Below are 25,624 nucleotides of genomic sequence, written 5' to 3'. Positions count from 1 at the left end.
AATATTGACTTGGTAAATGTAACATCAGGGCTTGCTAGAGACATAAAGTTCCTGGATGTAATAAATGACTGCTTCATGGAGCAACTGGTTCAGGAACCAACAAGAGAGGGAACTATTTTAGATTTAATTCTTAGGGGAACACAGGATTTGGTGAAAGAGGTAACGGTAGTGGGGCCACTTGACAACAGTGATCATAACATGATCAAATTTAAACTAATAACTGGAAGGGAGACAATAAGTAAATCTGCAGCTCTAACACTAAACTTTCAAAAGGCAAACTTTGATAAAATGAGGAAAATAGAAAAAAACTGAAAGGTGCAGCTGTAAAGGTTAAAAGTGTTCAACAGGCATGGAGATTGTTTAAAAATACAATCCTAGAAGTACAGTCCATATGTATTCCATACATTAAGAAAGGTGGAAGGAAGGCAAAACTATTACCATCACGGTTAAAAAGTGAGGTGAAAGAGGCTATTTTAGCCAAAAAAAAATCTTTCAAAAATTGGAAGAAGGATCCATCTGAAGAAAATAGGATAAAACATAAGCATTGTCAAGTTAAGTGTAAAACGTTGATAAGACAGGCAAAGAGAGAATTTGAAATGAAGTTGGCCATAGAGGCAAAAACTCAAATAAAAACTTTTAAAAATATATCCAAAGCGAGAAACCTGTGAGGGAGTCGGTTGGACCATTAGATGCCCGAGGGTTTAACGGGGCTCTTAGGGAAGATAAGGCCATTGCAGAAAGACTAAATGAATTCTTTGCTTCCATGTTTACTAATGAGGATGTTGGGGAGATACCAGTTCCAGAGATGGTTTTCAGGGGCGATGAGTCAGATGAACTGAACGAAATCACTGTGAACCTGGAAGATGTAGTAGGCCAGATTGACAAACTAAAGAGTAGCAAATCACTTGGACCGGATGGTATGCATCCTAGGGTACTGAAGGAACTCAAAAATGAAATTTCTGATCTATTAGTTAAAATTTGTAACCTATCATTAAAATTATCATTGTCCTGAAGACTGGAGGGTGGCCAATGTAACCCCAATATTTAAAAAAGGCTCCAGAGGCAATCCGGGTAACTATAGACCAGTGATCCTGACTTCAGTGCCAGGAAAAATAGCGGAAACTATTCTCAAGATCAAAATTGTAGAGCATATAGAAATATATGGTTTAATGGAACACAGTCAACATGGATTTACCCAAGGGAAGTCTTGCCTAACAAATCGGCTTCATTTTATTGAAGGGGTTAATAAACATGTGGATAATGGTGAACCGGTAGATGTAGTCTATTGGGATTTTCAGAAGGCGTTTGACAAAGTCCCTCATGAGAGGCTTCTAAGAAAACTAAAAAGTCATGGGCTAGGAAGCCATGTCCTTTCATGGATTACAAACTGGTTAAAAGATAGGAAACAGAGAGTAGGATTAAATGGTCAATTTTCTCAGTGGAAAAGAGTAAACAGTGGAGTGCCTCAGGGATCTGTACTTTGACCGGTGCTTTTCAATATGGGGCAGATTTTAAAACCTGCGCATGGGCGCAGATTTGTTCGCACAACCCGGCGCGAACAAATCTACGCCAATTTTATTATATGCACGTGCGCACACCGAGCCGCGTAGCAGGGGTGGCGGAACTTTCCTTTCGCCACCCCCGCACCTTCCCCTCCCTTCCCCTACCTAACCCGCCCCCCAGCCCTACCTAGAACCCCCCCTTACCTTTGTTGAAGAAGTTACGTGTGCCGGCCAACGGCCGGTCCGTGATCCCAGGCACAGTAGCAAATGGCCGCTGTGCCTGGAGGCTCAGGCTACGCCCCAGACCGCCTCCCGGACCGCCCACGTCCCGCACCTTTTTGCAAGCCCCGGGACATACACGCGTCCCAGGGCTTGTGCGCGCTGCTGAACGTATGCAAGATAGGCTCGGCGCTTGCAGGGACAGGCAAGGGTAGCTTTTTGGGGGTTACGCACGTATCCCTTTGAAAATCTGCCCCTATATATATAAATGATCTGGAAAGGAATAAGACGAGTGAGGTTATCAAATTTGCGGATGAGACAAAATTATTCAGAGTAGTTAAATCACAAGCGGATTGTGATACATTACAGGAGGACCTTGCAAGACTGGAAGATAGGGCATCCAAGTGGCAGATGAAATTAAAGTGGACAAGTGCAGGGTGTTGCATAGAGGGAAAAATAACCCTTGCTGTAGTTACACTATGTTAGGTTCCATATTAGGAGCTACCACCCAGGAAAAAGTTCTAGGCACCATAGTGGATAATACTTTAAAATCATCTGCTCAATGCGCTGCAGCAGTCAAAAAAGCAAACAGAATGTTAGGAATTATTAGGAAGGGAATGGCCAATAAAACGGAAAATGTCATAATGCCTCTATATCGCTCCATGGTGAGACCGCACCTTGAATATTGTGTACAATTCTGGTCGCCGCATCTCAAAAAAGATATAGTTGCGATGGAGAAGGTACGGAGAAAGGCAACCAAAATGATAAAGGGGATGGAACAGCTCCCCTATGAGGAAAGGCTGAAGCGGTTAGGGTTGTTCAGCTTGGAGAAGAGATGGCTGAGGGGGGATATGTTAGAGGTCTTTAAGATTATGAGAGGTCTTGAACAAGTAGATGTGAATCGGTTATTTACACATTCGAATAATAGAAGGACTTATGGGACATTCCATGAATTTGGCAAGTAGTACATTTAAGACTAATTGGTGAAAATTCTTTTTCACTCAACGCACAATAAAGCTCTGGAATTTGTTGCCAGAGAATGTGGTTAGTGCAGTTATGTAGCTGGGTTCAAAAAAGTTTGGATAAGTGTTTGGAGGAGAAGTCCATTAATGCCTATTAATCAAGCTTACTTAATTAAAAGCCACTGCTATTAATTGCATCAGTAGAATGGGATATTCTTAGTGTTCGGGTAATTGCCAGGTTCTTGTGGCCTGGTTTGGCCTCTGTTGGAAACAGGATGCTGGGCTTGATGGACCCTTGGTGTGACCCAGCATGGCAATTTCTTATGTTCTTAATAAGAGGGAGTGTAAGGAAGGTTGAGATTCTTTAAAACTTTATCTTGAGAAGGCAAAAGTTTTTCAGAAGACTGAGAGGTTGTTTGTTCTTTTTTGTGGTCCACCTATGGGAGAGGTAGTTTTGAAGACTGATTGCTAGATGGTTAAAGAATGCTATTTCTTCAGCTTACTTGTTGAAGGGTAAAATGATACCTAATATGATTAAGGCTTATTCAATAAGAACACAAGAGTCATTATGGGTTGAAATATGTTTAGTAAGTCCTTTGGAGATATGTAAAGCTACAACTTGGACTTCTTTGGTAAGATTTGCAAAGCATTATAGATTGGATCTTCTCGCTAGACAAAATGCCATTTTTGGTTCTTCTGTCTTAAAAGCGGGATTGTCATCCACCCACCCTTAGATGGGCTTTGATATTTCTCATAGGTTTGGGACTGGTGGAGCAGTAGGCAATGGAAGGAGAAATTATTTATTACCTATTGATTTCCTTTCTTTACTTCTGCTATACCAGTCCAGAACCCCATCCTTTGTTGTTATTTGTTATTTCGAAGTGTTCTATGCATATTTATTTTAATTGTTTTTCAGACATTGTTTTAGCATTGGAAGTTAATTCCTTCATATATAAATTGTGTTTCAATTCATTTAATTCGACTTAGATTCAGCTTTAGTCTGTGACATTTCAGGTTTAAAATTTAGGAGCTTGTTTTTTTTAATTGTTAATTTTTTAGTTTTGACAGTAGTAAACTGGCTGAGTTGTTTCTAATCTTCGCTTATGTTCTACTAATGTCATTAAAAAAAATTTAGAACTCTGCCTTCATTTTGGCTGGATGGGAGGATAAACCCATAGGGGCGGATTTTCATACTCCGCGAATAGGCATACTTTTGTTTGCGCTCCAGGCGCAAACAAAAGTACGCTGGATTTTAGTAGATATGCGCGGAGCCGTGCGTATCTGCTAAAAACCTGGATCGGCGCGCGCAAGGCTATCGATTTTGTATAGCCGGTGCGCGCCGAGCCGCGCAGCCTACCCCTGTTCCCTCCAAGGCCGCTCTGAAATCGGAGCGGCCTCGGAGGGAACTTCCTTTTGCCCTCCCCTCACCTTCCCCTCCCTTCCCCTACCTAACCCACCCACCCGGCCCTGTCTAAGCCCCCCCCTTACCTTTGTCGGGGGATTTACGCCTCCCTCTGGGAGGCGTAAATCCCCGCGCGTCAGTGGGTCTCCTGCGCGCCGGGACGCGACCTGGGGGCGGGTCCGGAGGGCGCGGCCACGCCCCCGGGCCGCCCCGGGCCGTAGCCATGCCCCCGGAACGCTCCCGACACGCCCCAAAAACGCCGCGCGGTTCGGGGCCCCCCCGACACGCCCCCGACACGCCCCCAACACGCCCCCTCCGAAAACCCCGGGACTTACGCGAGTCCCGGGGCTCTGCGCGCGCCGGTAGGCCTATGAAAAATAGGCTTACCGGCGCGCAGGGCCCTGCTCGCCTAAATCTGCCCGGTTTTGGGCGGATTTAGGCGAGCAGGGCTCTGAAAATCCGCCCCATAGGTTCTAGACTGGGGTAGCAGAAGTAAAGAAAAGGAAATTAACAAGTAACACATAATTTCTCCTTAACAACCATTTTGTACACTTGGCAACATTAATTAAACATCAGTGTACACTTTTTTCTCTTCACATGGTATTTCATGTTCAGTATGTGTTTATGAAAATACAGATGAAAAAAACTGATAACACACATTGTTTGTTTTATTATTATATAGTTTTAAAAAATAACTGGTGTTTTCTCCCAGAAATGATGGCATTTATATATTTCATCATTAAAATCTCAACTGTAGGCCTAAGCATACTACTTGGTTTTTCTACAGGATTTGGAGCACTTTTCACACTATGTATAAGGTAAATGGCCAGATTCAAGTCGACATTATTTAGACTTAACATGCCTCTTTTATATGCTGCTAAAATATTAAGATTCAAAACATGTTCTAGTACAACTTGGTACAAACTGTCCTTAATTTTTCCTGTATGCCAAAGGCATTCCACAGGAGACAATCATGGTTTTTTTGAGTTGGGTCATCTATAACACCTTGTTTTATTCACTTTTGCATGTTTGAGTTTCTAATACCCAACACCCACACCCTGCAATTAAACATCCTTTTTGTATACTACAAAAGGCTATGCTCATATTTCACTCTGCATGTCTCCCTGGCAGGGTCATTGGACATGTGTATTTACACTGAGAGAGAGGAGGAAAGGTGGAAAGAGAGAGAGCTTCCTGCTATGTCACAGCTAATAAAATTTCACAGCTAACATTTCAGTCAGTATGCCAGCCAGGTAGATTATTTGGGCATGTGTATTTATGGGGGGGGGGCAAAGGAGAGAAAGAGAGAGCTTCCTGCTATGTTATAGCTAGTAACTTTTAAATCCGGGGTCAGAAAGTCCTGTGTCCAGCTCTGTAAATACCCCCAGAAACAATTATTTGGACTTCTGGTGAGGTCATCATAAAGCAGATAGGGTCCATTAATTTTGTCATAATTATCAGTGACAGAGCCAGTGCTAATGATATTCTAGGGGGCGTATTTTTGGGAGGTGGGGATGGGTTGGACTTCCAGTGATGTCATGAAAAAGCGGTCCAGGGTCATTTCTGGTGACATCATAGGGGGTGAAGCTTGGGGATGGGGGCTTGTTTTGAGTAGACGGGGTGTGGCTTAAGGCAGAGCATTAGAGGTGCTACTCCATTTACTTCTATGGGGTGGGAGGGGAATGGGCGGAGTTATGGGCAGGGGTGTGGGTATGGTTGGAGCAGGGTTTGGATAGGAGGGAGTGTGGTTTTGATGGGGTTTGGACAGGGCTACACCCATTTACTTTTATGGGTGGGAGGGGCATGGGTGGAGTTTGGGGTTGGAGTGGGTGGGGCTTAGATTGGAAGTGAACCCTGATTGGCTGATATCAATTTTGAGTGATAGTATATCCATTATACTACTAAGGCCTATATCTGTGATGGCATGTCTGAACGACAGTATATAAAACTCAATAAACTAAATTAAACTGTGTTGCTGGATGTCTGTAATGGATTCCTCGCTCAAGGTCTCATGCCAGTGCGCCTCTCCTGAAGAGCTTCTATAAGGTGGTGAGTTCTCTTCATCTAAGGCAGCGGTTCTCAACCTGTGGGTTGCGACCCCGGCGGGGGTCGAACGACCAAAACACAGGGGTCGCCTAAAGCAGGTCCCCAACCACCGGTCCGCGGACCAGTACCGGGCCGTTGGGGTTTTTTGCCGGTCCGTGGCGCCGCGGCTGCTGCGGGGAGGCGGGGCGAAGCTGGAGACCTGCCTCCTCCAACCCCAAAAGGGAAGAGACCAGTGGCGTAGCCACGGGTGGGCAGGTGCCCACCCAACTGGCACCGGAACTGCAAGGCTGTCGCGGGATCCCATCCCCGCGACAGCGAACAAGAGAACCCACGCCTCGCGCGCCATCACGGCACACATGGGGAAGCGCTGCTGGGGCCGTATGGCCAACCAGTCTTCCTGTTCGGGGGGGGGGGGGAAGCGGAAGCGCCGCGTGCAGCTTCCGCTTCCTCCCCCCAATGCAGGAAGATCAGCTGCCTCTCCTGCTGCCACCCGTTCTCCTGCTATCTTCGGGCCAAACGGCCGCCGATTTTCCTGTTTGGGGGAGCGGAAGCGCCGCGCACAGCTTCCGCTTTCTCCCCTAAAGCAGGAAGATCAGCTGCCTCTCCTGCTGCCACCGGCCTCCTGCTATCTTCGGGCGTCGGGCCGTACTGCCCGCCGATCTTCCTGCTGGGGGGGGGGAGGGAGGAAGTGTACGTTGTGCGCTGCGCTTCCGCTCCCCCCCCCCGACAGGAAGTTCGGCGGGCAGTACGGCCCGACGCCCGAAGATAGCAGGAGGCCGGTGGCAGCAGGAGAGGCAGCTGATCTTCCTGCTCTGGGGGAGAAAGCGGAAGCTGTGCACGTGCTTGAATGTGTATGTGTGGATGAGAATGGGAGTGTGTGTGGGTGAAAACTGGAGCCTGGGTGTGTATGTGGGTGAGAATGGAAGCTTGAATATGTGGGTGAATGGGAGCTCGAATGTGTGTATGTGTGGTTGAGAATGGGAACCTGGGTTTGTGGGTGGGTGAGAATGGGAGCTTGAATGTGTGTATATATGGGTGAGAATGAGAGCCTGGGTTTGTGTGGGTGGGTGAGAATGGAAGCTTGAATATGTGGATAAGAATGGGTGCTTGAATGTGTGTATGTGTGGGTGAGAATAGGACCTTAAATGTGTATATGTATGGATGAGAATGGGAGCTTGAATATGTGTGGGTGAGACTGGGAGCATGGGTTTGTGGGTGAGAATGGGAGTCTGGGTTTATGTGTGTGGGTGAAAATGGGTGCCTGGATGTGCGTCTGTGTGTGCATAAGAATATAAGCCTGGGGAGGGGTGAGAAAGTGAGAACTTGTATGTGTGTCTGCAGAGAATGTGAGCTTGTGGGGGGGGGGGGAGAGCATATGACAGTGACAGCTTGAGTGTGTGAGAGGGAGTCTGTGAGAGAAAGCGTGTATGTGTGTGTGTGTGTGTGTGGAAGGGAAGAAGACAGTAATAGAAAAAAGACACTGAAAAGGAATTAGGAAATGAGCTATAAGGGAAAAAATGGGAAAAAGAGACCAGGACCAACTGATTAGAAAAATACAAAGATCAGACAACAAAGGTAAAAATATATATCTATATTTTGAGATGTTAGCAATTTAAATATAAGCAACACAACCTCTCTCTCAAAATTTATGGACAGGTAGGAGCCGTGTATAAAATCGTAATAATAAGAAGGCTAAAGTACCACAAATCACCGTGAATTATGTTTGTATCATTAAGTAAACCTCATACTTAGGCGTAGATGTGAATGCTATGCTGCATAATTTGGCATTATTTATCAGTAAAAAAAACAACTAGTAGACCTGCATGCCTACAGCCCACCCATGTTAACCTTGTGCCCACCCAAAAAATCAATTCTGGCTACGCCACTGGAAGAGACATGGCCCAAAAAGCTAGCGCGTCGCAGTAAAGTATGTGGCTGGAGCCGCGCAGGCAGGAAGGAGGTGTATCAGCCACTGCAGGTGCTCCTCCTACTTCCTTCCTGCCCGCCCTGCCCCGGAAGACAAATGTTGCTGGAGCCACACGGGCAGGAAGGAGGAGGCGCGTCAGCCGCGTGGGTAGAAGAGGTGCTTCAGCCGCGTGCAGAAGAGGAGCAGCGGGGCCGGGAAGACTAGGGCCGCTGCAGAGCCCATCCTGTGGCAACCCGTAAAGAAGAGGCCCAGAGGTGAGAGAGAGGTGTGTGCGAGTATGAGATGAGTTGAGAGATTGTGTGTGAGAGTGAGTTGAGAGACTGTGTGTGTTTGCAGAGACAGCATGTGAGAGCCTCTGTGTGTGTGAAAGAGACAGCATGTTAGAGTGAGAGCCTGTGCTTGAGCAAGGCAGCATGTGGGGGTGTGAGAGAGCTTGTGTGTGAGACTCAGACAGCCTGTGCCAGTGAGAGACTGTGTGTATGAATGATTGCATGAGAGAGAGAGCATGTGACAGTGAGAGCCTGTGTGTGTATGTGTGTGTGAGAGAGAAATGCACGTGAGAATGAGAACCTGACTGTGTGTTTGAGGGAAGAAGACAGGTGGAGAGAAAAGAAATAGAAAAAAAGGCAATATAAAAGGAAATGGCAAAAAAATAAGAAAGGGAAGCAGATGTAAAAAAAAAATAAATTACTTTTTACTGATTGGTACATGTAATCTTTGGGAATGTGCAAGAGTAGCACTTTCTCTATGGCGGATCTCACAATGTACGAGATCAACATGGAGGAAGTGGAAACCCACGGGGCCTGCACAAAGGAGGCAGCAGAATGGGCTTCAGTGCCAATAGCAGCAATCAGCGCCTCCCCAATAGCCACGTGGCAGTAATTAGATTAATTGTTTGACTCAGCTGGAGGTGACAAAGTATGAAGTGGGATGTGAAATCAGCTTGATCTGGTGGAGAATTAGGATTGCTGTTACACATGAACTGTATTTGGCAAACATTAAGGGAGCCAGGATAATCAATTGAAGCCTGCAGCTGAGGACTGATTCATTATGACTCATGTAGAAATTAGTGCATTTTCCAGATTAGTCTGCATAACACAATTCTCAACATTCAGCATTATTTCTGCTGCATAGAGTTTTATCTGAGAGGCTCTGAGGTTGTGAGGGAGCCAGTAAGAGTGAGAGCATGAGTGTGTATGAGAAAATCCAGGGGAGTAAGAGTGTGTGTGAGTGGGGGGGGGGGGGGGAGAGAGTGTCTTACACCCTGAGAGTGTATCAGTGTCTGTGAGAGTGAGAGGTTATGGTGGGTATAAGAGCATGAATGTGTATGTATGTGACAGTGTATGTGTGAGAGAGAATGGACATGTGAGTATGTGTGAGAGAGAGAGGATAACCTCCTAATCCTCGACAATATCAGGGTGACTGGAAATCAAGAGCTCCCATGTATGGACAGCAGGGGCTTTTTAAAATCCTTATTAGTTTTAATTATTGTGTGTTATTTGATATATGTGCTGTTTTGAAATATTTTATAGGTGTTTGGGAAATTATAAAATGTATATGATTTTAATTAATAGAAGTTCTATTTATCAGTAATTTTAAAATATTCTTTTATTAGTATGGTTTTACTATTATAACTGATGCTTTATGTTTAATTTTATTGTTTTATGAGGAATGGTGGTTCTGTTTATAAATGTCATAATAAATAAGTATGCACTAAAATCCAACCCCATCCATAACCCCGCCCCCATATGACCAAAGCCCCACCCTCGCCCCGCCCTCACCCCGCCCTCGCGGGGCGAGGGCAGGGCGAGGGGTCACCGCAACATGAGGAACTGTATTGCGGGGTCATGGCATTAGAAAGGTTGAGAACCACTGATCTAAGGGAATCCTTTCTTGTCAGAAAGTGATGAAGAGGGCTCTGTTCATTTTAAGCTCTTACCAATATTTTCCCCCTCAGAACAATGGAAGTCTGAGGAAGATTCTATGGGGATTCCTTTAGATCCTTTTACTGTACATATGGATAACTCAGTATCTTTCTCTAAGTATCATGGAAGGAGAACAAGTAATACATCTTTGTAATAAATAAATAAAGCTATAGACATTTTCATGTCCTATGGAACTTGCCTTAGCATACGTCTCCTTTGGATAAGCTGGCAAAGAAGCTGTCCATCAGAGTCAGGAAAGAAAAGGAACAGATGTTTCTGGGCTTCTTCAGTTTCTTCAACCTCTAGCAGATTTTATGGCTTTCCTGGTTCACAGGTTTCTGTAGGATCTCCTGATGGGGATGTGGTAAACACAGATTTCATGCCTGCCAGTAGCCCATAAATTGGATTTAAAATATGGGGTCCAAGTTTCCCCTGGTCTTGGGGGCCATCCAACTTCCCACCACTTCGTAGTGATGGAGTCAGCACTGAAACATGCTAAGTGCACTTGTGATCACTCCAGCATGCCTCCTGGGAAGAACCCAAAGGCATTGGACACATTTGGGGAAAAAGGTTTGTAGAGGTCTATGTTAATGCCCAAATTGCAACCCATAAGCTCGATATTGTGCAGTATCCGAATGAATGCATGCAAAAGCTAAAAACTATGACAGATTCAACATACCCTGATCAAGTGGACTTCCTCTGTGCAGTGGAGGTCATGAAAGAATGCAAGAAGCACCTTATCCATTAATTTACAAAGCTATTGAAATTGTAGCCAGGACATCGGACATTTCTATAGGAGTCCGGCTTGCATGGCTACAAGCAAGTGACCTCTTAAGAGAAGATGCATGATTGTCTTGCAGATGTGCCTTGCACAATTGACAATTTATTGGCTAACAGAGTTCAAGAAACAGTGGCTTTGATTGAGTAATATCTAGCCACATTGCAATCACTATCAACTGCGGCTAGGGTCCAGCTGGCCTTGCTGATTACAGTATTTTCTCTACAGCAGCACAGTAGCTGCCCACCTGAAGTCAGCAGAGGCAAGGTTGTGAGCAAGAGGTTCAGCAGCAGAATCAGCCAAAGCCCAAGACCAGTTTTTGATGAGTTTGAGACCTGCTTCCTTCAGTGCGGGGAAGGGTTCAGTCCTTCCTCCTGGAATGACTCCATATCTCCAAATACTGGTGGGTCCTGAAAATTGTGGCATACAGCTAACATTTAAGATTCTCTTGCCTTCCTCTGACCATCAAATTTCAGTGTTTGCCTCTGCTTTCTCTCTGTTAGTCAAACAGTAGTTGGAAGTGGAGTTGCTACTTCAGCAGAAGGTAGTCAAACCTGTCTCTCAGAAGTGTGGCCAGGGACTTTATTCCAGGTGTTTTCTGATTCCCAAGAAGTTAGGGGATCTAAAATCTATACTGGATTTGGGAAGACTGAACAAATTGTTGGTGCAGAAAGGTTCAAGATGAACTCCCTTCAGACGATTCTCCCTTTCTGTTGTATGCAGAGTATGCATCTAATCAAGGGATTAGATGCATACTCTGAATCTAACAGACATTTATGCACTTATCCCCTTTCAACCTACCTATCCGAAGTTCCTAAGTTTTGTGGTGAAGCATACACACTACCAACACAAGGTGCTCCCCTTTGGTGGCTCTGCAGCCCAAAAGTGTTGAAAAATGCCTTGTGGTATTGGCAGCACAGTTTCATCGATGCAGGGAGTCTGTGTGTTTCCATGCGTATCTGGATGATTGGTTGGTGACAGGTACATCTCTGTCAGAAGTTCTGGAGTCCCTCGAAAAGATCATATGGGCTGCTTCACTCCCTGGGTTTCCTGGTCAACTTTGGCAAATCAAACCTTGTTCCATCTTAAAGAATTCAGTTCATAGGAGCCTGGAAAAAGCAATTCTCCCCATCTTAAAAGTTGCATTGGCCTTGTAAGGTCTTTCTTCAACAGGAACGAGAGTTGGCAAGGTTGGTGCTGGTCCTTCTTGGACATTTGTCTACAATGATGCATGTGGTTCCTCTGACTTGTCTGCCCTTGCAAGGCTTATAGCAGGGCCTCTGTAGCTAGTGGGATAAAAATTATCAGCCATTATACTACCAAATCTCTGTGACTATGGGAGCAGCGCATCCCTGCAGTGGTGAATGAATCCAGAAGTTCTAAAGATGAGTCTCTCACTATGCCTTCCACCGCATCAAGCGACTCTGTCTACCAGAAAGGTGTGAATTCATGGATTGTGGTCCTTAGCAGAGTTTTGTGCAAATCACTCACCTGGAACTACGAGCCATCCACTATGCTCTAAGGGCTTTCTCTATCTTTTTTTTGAAAAGAGAATCTTGATCCAGATAGACAGCCAAGTAGCCATGTTCAGCTTAAAAAAGCAGGGAGGTATGAGCTCCTACATTCTCTGTTAGAAGGCTTGCTGAATCTGGTTGTGGGAAAATCATCACAAGGCCCATCTCCAGGTAACCTACCTTCAAGAATCCAGATCACAATGGTGGACAACCTCAGTGGAATATTACATTGCACAAGTGGTCCCTGGATCAAGTGATTGTGGACAACTTTTTTAGGTGCTAGGAAAGCTGGTGATTAATTTGTTTGCCTCAGAAGACAACAGAAAGGTCAAGATATTCTGCTCGTGTATCCAAAAAACTTCAGATTATATCTAGATGCTTTTATGCTAGACTGGAGCATTGGTCTGTTCTATACATACCCTCCATTTTCTTCTCATCCTTTGGGTCAAAGCAAAGGGTAATACATGTAGTACCAGTCTGGTCATAGCAAGTGTGGTATCCAAATGTTGAATGGATACCACACTTGCCATGTCAGTTGAGTCTCTGATTCCATTGGAAGTCTTCCTGACTAGAAAGGAAAGCTTTGCCATCCGAACTTGCCAGCTCCAACCCTCATGGTATGGATGTTGATTGCACAATATTCTCCTCCTTTCTTCTCAAAGAGGTGGATAATTTTTTTGATTTCCACCAGGAAACCTTCAACCAGAAGATCCTTTGGTTTCAAATGGAAGAGATTTTCAACTTGGTGTAATGCTACTCAGTTGGATCCTTTATCATTGTCCCAAAGAACTTGATTAGTTATCTATTATTCCTCTCATCCCCATGACTTAAAACCTCTTCAGTTAAAGTTCATCTCAATGCTATTGTAGTATATCACCAGTAGGAAGAAAGAGCTCCACTCTCTCTCCATCTGTGGTATCAAGATTCATGAAAGGACTGTAGCATTCCAAGCCTTCAGTCAGGAAACTTTGAGTGCCTTAGGATCTCAATGTAATCCAAGCCCAATTCATGAAAATTTGTTTTGAATTTATAAAGTCAATGGACTTGAATTTTCTCACCTGAAAATTTGTTTATCATGGCCATTAATTATTTAAAAGACTTAGATTAAGCTTGTTTCCCAGAGAGTTCACAATGGATCACGTGGAGTATATACATAATTAAAAGCCATGAAAACAATTAATAAATAAGAAATGTAATATAAAACAAAACAACCCTATCGGACAGTCCAGAACAGCACAAAATATCATAGATTGTTAATATAGCAAATACGCCAAAAAATGGAGATTAAGGAATTAATACTACTGAAGAAAAAAAGGAACCAGAACAATCCAATGATCTTATATTGCTAGGAAATGAGTTCCATAGAGCTAGGTATGCCACTGAGAATGCACAAGCACGTGCCTTGTCCATTTACTTAGGCATGAACAGTAAGTACTAGAGGCTCTGGATTCATATTTACCATACATGTAATTTTTTTCACAATAGGGTGGTTCTACAAATTCATCCCAAGTTCGTTCTGAAAGTAGTATTCTTGTTTCAAATTAATCAAGCCATTGTGCTACCTGCATTTTTTCCAAGACCTCATGTGCACAGTGGAGAATGAGCTGTTCTCTTCTTGGACAGTAGCAAGCCTTGGTGTATTATTTAAAGAAAAGTGAACCTCACTGTGAATCTTTTCAACTATTCGTTTTCTTTGATCCTAATAGATTGGGAAGGGAGTTGCCAAGCGAACTGTGTAGTGCACTATTATGCATTGGTTGGCTTACAGATTACAGATTTTGTCACTTTTTATCAAGTATGAGCCATGATGATTTCAGTGGTTTATCTCAGGGACACTTCCATTGAAGACATCTACAAAACTACTACTTCATCAATTTACACCTTCATGTCTCATTACTGTCTGGACAGCATGTCTCGAGGTGACAGTAAGTTTGGGCAAGCAGTTCTGTACAGCCTGTTCTCCTAGTAGTCCACTCTCCTTTGTGGAGTCGATTGTCTTGCAGTATGTACTGATGTGCATCCTTCAGCTTGAGACTATCCACGCATTTTGGTTAATTCATGCTTGCTTGTCGATGAAGAAAGCAAGTTTGCTTGTCTAAATATTGTTCTCTTTAGACAGCAGGATGAATTAACCTGCCTCTTTGGAGATTTGACTACCTCATTAAAGCTTAAGTGCTGGAAGAGACTAAGGGACTCATGGGGTAGAATGTGCGCAGAAACTTCCACGTTTTTACTGAGCTTTGAGAGCTGGGTCTGTGTTGGTATTGTTGAATGATGTCACCTACACATTAATTCATCCTGCTGTCTATGGATAACTCTGTTTATAGGTAATCAAACCTGTTTTAATGTTACTATATATTATTATAAAGTCCATGAATTATACTATGTCCATGTGTTATACGTGGACATAGTTGAGCAATTGATGTGGATGGGCAGATTAGATAGACCATATGGTCTGTTTCTGCCATCATGTTTCTATGTTAATGCTCCAGGTGCAAGACTTGATTAACTGTGAGCCATCTGTAATTGTAATGCAGCATTACATAACATGGAAGTTTTTCTTATATTGATCACGTTAATGCCCATTGATTTAGTAGTTTGGGAAGACTTAATATGGTGCCTCCATTATTCAGGAGGCAGCTTTACAGTGCACGAAATAAAAAAGAAAATGCAAAACCATGCCTACACTGTAGAAAGGAAGTTTAATGTTGAAAGAATAGATTAAAGTTAATCCATTCTCCCAGGTAAAGGGCTTTGTTAAATGCATGAGAAACGTACTAGATAGTATCAGTCCTACTACTTATAGACCAGGTTTTTGCTATACCAATTGACCTTAATCCCAAATTACACATTTTATGTAGATCATCATCTTTGGATAGTTATTTGGTTTATCCAGTATATAGTATCACAGTCTGCAAAGAATCCATTTTCTTCAGGGCCGATGTGACTAAAATGGAAAACAACTAGAAAAGACTTGAGTGGAATAACTTAGTAAATGAATAACAGGCAGAGGGATGGGGGAGGAGGAAGGATATTTTTTTTTATGCAATGAATATAATATTTAGATTTTTATCCTTTGTTTTGTTTTATTAGTTCAAAATCCTCTTCACTACCTCCAATTATAGGATCCAGAAAGCACAAGGAGAATGTAAGTAGCAGATTTTTTGATGACTATTTCTATAGAATTTTGGAAGGAGAAAATGTCACTTTCTTTGGGGGACACGAACTAGAGCCAGCTAGCGTGCAGTGTTTTTGAGGGCAATGAAATAATATGGGTCTATTTATAATCTTATATGCAAGGATATGCTATAATCTCAATAGCTAGAATGACTGCTATGATCAGTAAATGCTTCTGTTCAAATACCTTTAGGGTTCTACAATTTCTAAAGTGCAGTCACAACCCATTTATTTTTGGAAACCAAATTATGGTCAACTGTTTAACTTAATATGTAGATCACACAGTCATATAGAAAGCATTTCCCTCTATTTAAAATATGTGTTCCATTTAATACTTGAAGAATGTATTCTCTGTCATAATCTTCACATTTGTTTAAAAAGTACTTTAGTTACCCCCTAATTTAAATATTCAGAATAATTACAATTCTGTGCTTAATGATTGGCTTGTTTATTATTTATGAGTATAATTCATGCATTATTCTAACTTATAAGAATACCTTTTGCCAAGTGAGGTGACTGAGTGATGGGTATTAGTCATGCTGTATTGATGCTCAGAATTTAAAGTGACAGCAATAGCTGTTTCATGTCTGTAGTTGTAGCTTTTTACATATCTCATAATTCTCTCACAAGACTGATTCACACCTTTCCAGGAGCCATGTATCTATTGTGTAGAACGCTTTATGGCCAAGAAGAGCATTTATGTGAGAAATTTGCTTTGAGAACATATTTGGTTTGAGCCCTAATACTGCAGTCACAAATTGTGTTAAGAACAGAAAACAACTTTGTTCAGTTGGTGTACAATTTCATAAAAGCCCAAAATAGACTTATTAGTTGCATGTGATTTCATAGGACATTAGTAAGTATATTTCAGTAATGCAATTCTCATCATCTTATCTAACCATTGTTTTTTTACCGACAGAGTTGGTGCCAGGACCATAAAAACCCAGCAGCAGGACTATTTTCATTTTATGTGCCCCTAGCAAGGATTACATTTGTAAAATTACTAGCCAGTCTTTATTGGTTAACAATGCCATGATCCTTGATTCACAACTACCTGGACTTTTACCCCCATTACTACTAATGATAATTTCTGTAGTGCTACCAGACATATATGCAGCACTAGACAGGCACACATAAGTCATAATCCTTTCTCTGTGGAGCTTTCAATCTAGTCAAAACACACATACAAAACAAGTAAGATGCTTTGAGGAAGCATATTCATTGAAAAAAAATGATTAAAATGAACATAGCTATGATCATGGTGAAGCTGGGTTTAAGATTTAAAAACAGCTTCAAAAAGATTGATTTTTAGATTGGATTTGATGCAACAATTTAGCAAGTCTATTCAGGCATATAGTGCAGCAAGTAGAAAGTGTGGAGTCGGGAGATGGTGACGGAGGAGAAAGACACAGATAATTGCAAATTGCCCAATAAAGAGAGTTCATAAGGAAGGGTTAATATAAGGAGAAATCAGAGAGGACAGGTAAGTAGAAGCTGCACTTACCAGTTAGTAAGATGTAGACAGTATTAAAAAATTTGCAAATAAATAAATAAGAGAAGCTTGAATGGTATGTGGAAGCAGGGTAAAACCAGACTGCTGGTGCTGCTTAAAAAGCAAATACAGCAGCTTTTATACAAGATCATGGGCAAATGCCAACAGCCTCGCAGCAATGCATGGCTCACAGGGTGGTATCTTGAAAAGATACTTACTAATCAGGGAAGTCAGAGCATCCCAACAACAGGTTCTAATAAAGTCAAGAGTAGCCCGGTACTTTTTTAAATTCTTTATTTATCCTTTTTCAATTACAAGAAAGTAAAATATTCTAGGTTTGATTACATATTACTGAATACAAAACAATAATTGAAATGGGGAAATATAAATCCTTTCCATACATAAGACAAATTAGATCCAGTTTCTTTTCTTTTGGAGATCAACACTTTGAAGCAGTTTAAACGTAATCATACCTATATATAGAATTTTTTTTTTTTCATTATTTTTATGTGGCAATCCCTTAAATTCAGAGTGGAGGCAAAGAAAATTAAATGGGAGAAAATTAGGAAACTAGATTAATTGTCATAGCATTAACATAGGACTAAACTGGAATATTTACTTTACAATAGCCCTTTACTAGTCAACTGGGGAAGAAGTAATGGGTCTACGGGCATCTATAAAGTGACGAAGTTGATCAACCTGAAAGAAAATAAAACATTCATCTCCTTTCCTCAGGATACATTTACTGGGGTAGTGAAGCGTAAAAGTATAGCCTAGAGAAATAACATCTTGTCTTAAAGTAAGGAATTCTCTCCTTCTAATTTGCGTAATCTGTGCTAAATCCAGATAGATACGTATAGCCTGACCATAGAATAATAATGGAAATTTCCGAAAGTAATTCCTCATAACTCCGTTTAGATCTTGCACAGATATAAATGCAACCAGTAATGTACTTCTTTCCAGAACGTCTGTCTCAGAGTTTTCTAGAAAACTGGTCAAGTTCATTGGAATAGCTGGAGCAGATCTAGTCTTTGTAATGGAAGGTCTGTTATTCACAAATTTGCAAAAATTTATTGAAGGCATATTCTCTTCCGTATATCCCAGACCTTCTCTAAAAAGTCTCTTTAAAGTGAGAAAAGGAATTTCTCCAGCTACTTTAGGAAAGTTCAGCATTCGTAGATTGAGATGCCGTATGTTATGTTCTAGCGCTTCTAAACGTCTAGAACAAGCCATTTGCTCTCTTACCACTGCTGCATTAACTACTTGAAGAGACTGAATTTTCTTTTCAGCCTCAGAGACTTTAACTGTGGTTTCAGTGGCTTGAGTTTGGACTTCTAGTATTCTCTGTTGGATATTATAATTCAAGGAGTCCATTTTATTCTCCAGTCTTTTTATAGCTTGACCTTGACCCACCATTAAGTCCCACAGTGACTCAAGCGTCACTGCCTCCGGACTAGCTGTTAAATTTGGGGACTCACCGTCGGCGTAGAGTGGTGTTCTTCTCAAAAGTCCGTCTGGCAGCGTCTCCCCACCTCCTCCTCCGGGGCTAACCACCATCTCCGGGCTCCTCCAGGACTCCACACCGATCGGAACACTGCCCTCCCAGGCGGACTCCCTCACTATTGGCGTCTGCTCAGAGTCAGCCTCCACCCCCCCCGTCGCACCGGCCGTGTCATCGACCTGCAACTGGGGAGTGACTCGGTCGGGGTAACGCTGCGCCGGAGGTGGCCTAGCATCGGGGCTGAGGGACGACTCATCCGCAGGAGCTCCCAGCTCTCTCCCGCTGGTGCTCACATCGGGTTCCCCGGCTCCCTCCACATCCAGTTGGCGCATATATCGCAGGATGTCCAGCTGCCCCAAAGGTGGTAAGGATTCGGGTGGAAAAATCCTTACTTTGCCTTTTCTCTTCGATGGCATATCTTATTGAAGAAATATTGAATAAGAAGAAATTTCGGGAGCTTGTGATCAGCGTACCACCTATGCCACCATCTTGCCTCCCGGGTACTTTTAAATAAAGAGCAGATTAAGTAAAATGCTTAAAAATTATCAATGTCTGTCTATTCTTCTTAGACAGGTGAATGGTAGCATACCCCTAATGCTATTATTCCCCATCACTCACAAAATTTCTATCCATACAGATTCCACAGTGCATTTAGCCTCCTGCAAGATCTTTATCCTATTTGGCTCTGCGCCATCTCTAACATTGCGCAACTCCCTCACACTCACCCATTTGATCCACCCTATCATTGTGATATAATTTGTACCCTGGTATTGCACTGTTCCATTGGTTTTCCTTCTTCCACTAGGACTCTGAAATGCCAAATATGCCTATCTCTTTATTCATTGCTATATATTCTAAATGTCCATTTTATTTTTTTAGATTTCTTGTATTGGCATACAAACATTTCAATGTATGTTTTCTGTTTGTATATACAATCTTCCTTACAGTTTGCCTCATATCATTTCAGTTTTTATTTTAAATGTGGAGGGCATAGACCATGCAATGTTTTAAATGGAAGCAAAACAATTTTGAATTTGCAGCATATATTCATCAGGAGCTAATGCAAACCTAATAATAACAATTTGGTTGGAGATCTTCTAGGGTTCCCATTGACTATATATGCAGTATTATTTTGAATTACTTGTAGCTTGTGTAAAGTTTTTGCTGGTAATCCCACAAACAAGGAATTACAGTAATCCAAATGATAGAGTACAAATGCATAAAGTACAGTTTTCAATGAATTCAGATCAAAACGGTCTTACTATTTTTACTTTCAAGTAGACTTTGGGGCAGATTTTAAAACATGCTCCCCCTTTTTTTTTCATCTTTTTTCTTCTCAATCTGCATCCTGGGTGCAAGTTCTGCGACCTCTCTTCGCCTAGCCAGTTTCACTTGTTAAGCCTGGGCAACGTTTCTTTTATTTATTTTTATTTTATTTAACATTTTTCTATACCGAACGTCATGACAGGCGTCATATCAGGCCGGTTTACATCAAACTTAGGGTTTAACTTAGGGGTTAACTTAGGGGTTAACTTAGGGTTTCTTTGTCCATTATGTTGGAGATTTCAAGGTTCGGTGAATGAACTCACCAGTTTCTCCATTCTACTGCGCCAAGATTGGGCAGCTTGCCATCAGTAGTCCTCTTTGAAGATGTGCGATCCTGGAAGGGACATTATTGCAGTTTATTCCGTCTTTCCCCTCTCTTTGAAATGGAAGGGAGACCTCCTGAGAACTGACCCGAGATTTTTCCAGATTTGAGGACACCAGGTATTAATTCTCTAAGGCTGACCTTGACAATGTTTATCAGTTTATGGTTTGTTTAATGACATGATCGCTGCAGATGGATTTGGGGTGGGGGATGGGGGGGGAGGTTTGGGTCATGTTGAAGTGATCTCCTCCCGCTGTATCTATAGCGGGTACAGAATTTGGGGGTAGGATCCAAGGGGGTGCAGGGCTGGGCAGGGGGGATGAGGAGGGAGGGAGGGGAAGGGGAAAGGGGAGGGTTGGGCAATGCAGGGGCATGAGCATCGGGAGAGAGGGGGAGGGGGGAGAACTCTCAGAGATTTTTATGTTGTTATGCAGGAACCATGACAAGTTGTCTCTACTTCTCATAGCCAGGAGGGGGGGGGGGGGTCCAGCTGGGAGACTCACCCCTCTTCACAAGAACTCTCATTGTTGTTGTACTATTAGTGGTAATGTCTCTGAGTAGTCGGAATTCTTTTCTCTTCTCCTGGAATGTAGGGGGAATTAATTCTCCTATTAAATGGTCTAAGATTTTGCAGGCCCTGAATAAAAAATCAGCTGATATTGCCTTCTTACAAGAGACCCACTTAACTGACTTGGAACACAGTAAACTAAGCTAGCGCTGGGTGGGCTCAGTTCATTATGCATCCACTAGTACCAGATCTGCTGGGGTAGCTGTCTTAATCAGGAAATCCTTCCCCATTAAAATGTTGAAAGAAGTTAAGGACCCTAAGGGTCGATATATAAATTTGGAAACAGAATACAAACACCCCTCTTATCCTATGCAATGTTTATGCTCCAAATGTATATCAGGTTTCCTTCTTTCGAGAACTTCATGCCTTGCTCCTACCCTATCTTGATGATATGCTGATAGTGGGGGGCGACTTTAATGCGATTAAAGACCCTCTCTGTGATAGATCCTCATCGGCCAAAGCTTTGGGTAGGCCTAGCAAAGGAATTCCATTCTTAGAATCTACCCTGCATCTAACCGATGCTTGGCGTACATTACACCCACTAGAGAGGGAGTTTACACATATCTCACGGGCGCATGCAACTCATGCTAGACTAGATTATTTCTTAGTGAGTACCAATAGTTTCTTTAAGATCATGGGTGTGGGAATTGGAGATGTGATAATTTCTGACCACGCACCGATTTGGCTAGAAATGACCAACCCCCTCTCTAAACATAATATCTTTCAATGGAAATACCCATATTTTTTAGCAGAGGATATAACTTTCCAAAAATATATAAAAGAAAAATGGGCAGCGTTTGAGCTTTTGAATGCTCATCACAAACAAGATCCTATTTTATTTTGGAATACCGCCAAGGTGGGGCTCAGAGGAGATATAATTTCCTATGTGGCACACCGGAAAAAATCTTTATATAAACAACTTATAGCTCTGACTGCCCAACTTCAGAAAGCCAAACGGAATTTAATACGCTGTCACACCAAAAGTCATAGGGAAGGATTTCTTTCTAAACAAACAGCTATCAATACACTACTACACCAGTGCACGAAGAAAAGCCTTCTATATTACAAATTTAAATTATTTCAATTTGGTCAAAAATCAGACAAGCTGATGGCACAGTTAATCAAATCAGCTAGAGGCTCTAAATATGTCTATGCCATTAAAAATACACAAAATCAGATGGTAACGCATACCGAAGGCATAATGCAAGCTTTTCATACTTATTATTCTTAGTTATACCAGACTGAGGGCTGGGATGTTTCTAAATGGGGAGGTCTTTGGGTATCTGCTTCAACTTCCCGCCCTAACGGTGGAATTCAGTCGTTATCTGAATGAACCCATCTCCGAAGAGGAGGGGACTCGGGTTATACACAATATGCAAAAATTAAAAGCCCCTGGCCTGGATGGGTATAGCTCTGAATTTTATAAATGTCTCACGACGCCACTATCTAAATTGCTACTTACTGTTTATAATACACTGATTAGCCAGGGGACATTCCCTACGGGGGGGAACCAGGCTTATGTGACCATTCTTCCCAAACTAGGAAAGGATCCATTATTGCCAGCGTCATACCGTCCCATATCCTTGCTGAACGTGGATAACAAAATCCTAGCCAAAATTCTCGCAGACCGTCTGGGGAATGTTCTTCCCTCCTTGATTAAACCTGGCCAAGTGGGCTTCATGAAACAGCGGTATGCGCTGCGAAATATCTGGCAAGTGGCTATAGCAATGGCTCTTTGCTCTCGAATTTAAACCTTATTTGATGGTTAGTCTGGATGCGGAGAAAGCCTTTGCTAGAGTGGAATGGGGCTACATGTTTCATGTCTTACAGTTAATGGGGTTCAGGAGTCTCTTCTATCAAGCCATTCAACTTCTATATCATAACCCTGAGCCGCGTATCTGTGTAAATGAGGGCTGACTGATTCATTTGTGGTGGAACGGGGGACCAGGCAGGGATGTCCGCTCTCCCCACTACTTTTTTTAAATTGACCCTGAAGCCGTTCTTGCTAGCCATTCAAGACACTCCTGCTATCAGGGGAATACAATTCCATGGGGGCGGGAAATAAGAAGTTTTTAAATGTGTGGCCTTTGCGGATGACGTGTTACTCTTTCTTACGTCTCCTCACAGGTCTTTAGGGGCCCTTCTTGTTCTTTTCTGGCTTTTTGAGGCATTTTCAGGGATGCGCATTAATTGGGATAAGTCGGAGGCGCTAGCTTTTCTGGAAACCCTCCAGAAGAGATGGAGGGGACCCTTCCCCTTGAAATGGGCTCCCGACTCCATTAAATATTTAGGGATCCATCTCACCACGGATTTACAAAATATATATACCCTCAATATCCCCCCACTACTACGGGCCACCCAGGAGAAGTTGAAAATCTGGCGAGATCTACCCTTCTCAGTGGGAGGCCGGATAAACCTATTTAAAATGGCACTTTTGCCTAAATGGCTTTACATCTTCCAGAATTTCTCTTTAATATTATCCTCTCAGGATCACTCCCGCATTGATTAACTCCTTTGTCACTTTATATGGAGGGGGAAAAAAGCCAGAATCCCATTGAAATGGCTGAAGCTCCCATGGGCAAGGGGGGAATGGGGATTCCTACTCTTAACCTCTATGGGCTGGCGGCCAACCATCGCCTGCTCTGTGGCTGGCTTCTGGGACATTATCCCTGTGTCAATCTTTCGGCCGAGCATACATTGATTGCCCCCTTAGCCCTGAGCTATGTTCTCATGTGCCCAGGAACAACAATTTCACCCCTGCTAATGAATCATCCACTCATACTACCCCTCAGGAAAGCGTGGATATATTTAACCAAATCTCTGGGGATCTCTAGAGTATGTTCCTATCTCTTACCCTTGTGCGGAAATTTAGATTTCTCCCCAGGGTCCATCACGCAGTGCTTTCAAACCTGGAGGCGAAAGGGTATTCTGAGTCTGGGCCATGTTCTAGATGCTGAAGGTTCTATGTTATCTTTTGACTACTTGCAGGAGTATTATGGGTTATCGGGATCCTACATGTTTGGGTATTTACAAGTTCACCATTATATACGATCGTTGGGACCCCCTGCTACACACTTGGCAGCGTTTAAGGCCTTAGATGACTTTTTTCAGTTTGACCATTTGAAAGCCCCCACTCTTTCAGGGTATTACCGAAGGTTAACACATGGCTTGCCTAAGGACTCATATCAGTTAGTGGTAGAACGCTGGAACCGAGATGGTGCCTTTTTGCTGACATAAACTATTTTTGCATTTAGTGTCAGGAGTGTGCTTTCCATCACCAGCAATATGTATTTTAGAGAAATGCACTTAAAATTTTTGAGACATGCGTATATCTCTCCACATATTGCATTCCGTGCTGGCCTTACCCCCACAGCCACATGCAAACGCTGCCAGGTGTCCGGGAATATGTCTCACATTTTCTGGGCATGTCCGAAAATTCAAGGTTACTGGCGACAGATTGTAAGATATATGACCGCATTGGTTAGTGCAGTTAGTGTAGCTGGGTTCAAAAAAGGTTTGGATAAGTTCTTGGAGGAGAAGTCCATTAATGGCTATTAATCAATTATACTTAGGGAATAGCCACTGCTATTAATTGCATCAGTAGCATGGGTTCTTCTTAGTGTTTGGGTAATTACCAGGTTCTTGTGGCCTGGTTTTTAGCCTCTGTTGGAAACAGGATGCTGGGCTTGATGGACCCTTGGTCTGACCCAGCATGGCAATTTCTTATGTTCTTATGTACCAATGCCCCCATATTTATGGCTATTTCATTGTATTACTCGATATTTAGTTTTGATAGGGAGTTTACGTATTCTCTTGCAGAAGGCATGCATGGTAGGGAAAAAAGTAATTCTCATCCATTAGATGGAAGAAACGACACCATCATTTTGGGTGTGGCGAAGTCACTTTCACAGACTGATGCAAATGGAAAATTTGTCCTCTGGGAGCTCGCCCAGACATCAAACTTCCTTTCTACAGACCTGGGAACCATATTTGCAATCATTACCGCACAGAATGAGAAGTTTAGTACATAATGACTAATAAATTCTGCTATGGCAACAATCAGACAATATATGAACATAATCACTGGAGGATGGGTTGGGGGGGAGGGGTTATCATGGGAAGGGAGGAGGGTAGGGACGTAGTAGGGGATGGTGCGTAGCAGCCTTTATATTACATCTGCATAAGCATTTGGAACCCAGGGCAGCAAAGGAGTAAGCTCCTCAAGGCCTGGTTTGCTCTAAGAATGTTGGCTGCTGTGCCCTGGAGGGGAGGGGGAGGGGGTGTATTTCCTTGGAATATAATGTGATTACATGCCGGTGCAATGCTGCTGTCTTTTTATATGATCTTTTCTGTAACAGTTTATGAGTTGTCTTTCAGTGACAGTGTTTTGTAAATAGTTTATTACATGCATCACTTAATAAAACAATTTGAACATAAATGTTGTTTTACTTATGTTTTAATATTTTGTTATTGCTGTATTTTATATTATATATGATGGTTTTTTATTGTTTTTTGTAAACTGCTTTGGGAGATTTGATCAGGAAAGCGATCCATAAATAATTTAAAATAAATAAATATTTGACGATAAACACAGTGCTCTCACCAGAAATGTATCTGGGGCAAACAAGTCCATATGTGCTGTCATGGTGTCTTAAAGCATGCTGTTCATACACCTGATACTGCTACAATCTTATCAGTCGGAAATCTGCTAAGAGAAGTGATCTTGAAATCTTATGAGGTCTCCTCTTTAAAAAAATTCTTTTTTCCAATTTGCAGTTTCTTTTCTATTATAGCAGATGATGAAACTTGGGCTCCAATATTTAAAAAGGGCTCCAGGGGCGATCCGGGAAACTACAGACCGGTTAGCCTGACTTCAGTGCCAGGAAAAATAGTGGAAAGTGTTCTAAACATCAAAATCACAGAACATATAGAAAGACATGGTTTAATGGAACAAAGTCTGCAT

The 25,624-nt window shown here is 42.6% G+C and overlaps 1 protein-coding gene across 2 annotated transcripts in view; it reads left to right on the top strand.

Moving 5' to 3' along the window:
* The window catches only part of DCDC2 (doublecortin domain containing 2), a 445,801-nt gene that overhangs the window by 170,751 nt on the left and 249,426 nt on the right, over window positions 1-25,624 (top strand). For both annotated transcript variants that reach the window (XM_029590761.1, XM_029590762.1), the window contains exon 6: window positions 15,369-15,423. In XM_029590761.1, coding sequence (XP_029446621.1) covers window positions 15,369-15,423 — 55 coding nt within the window. The remainder of the gene's footprint in view (window positions 1-15,368; window positions 15,424-25,624) is intronic.

The sequence above is a fragment of the Rhinatrema bivittatum genome, chromosome 2 (assembly GCF_901001135.1).
Source record: "Rhinatrema bivittatum chromosome 2, aRhiBiv1.1, whole genome shotgun sequence".
Classification (NCBI taxonomy): domain Eukaryota; kingdom Metazoa; phylum Chordata; class Amphibia; order Gymnophiona; family Rhinatrematidae; genus Rhinatrema; species Rhinatrema bivittatum.
This window is presented reverse-complemented; position numbering and strand designations above follow the sequence as displayed.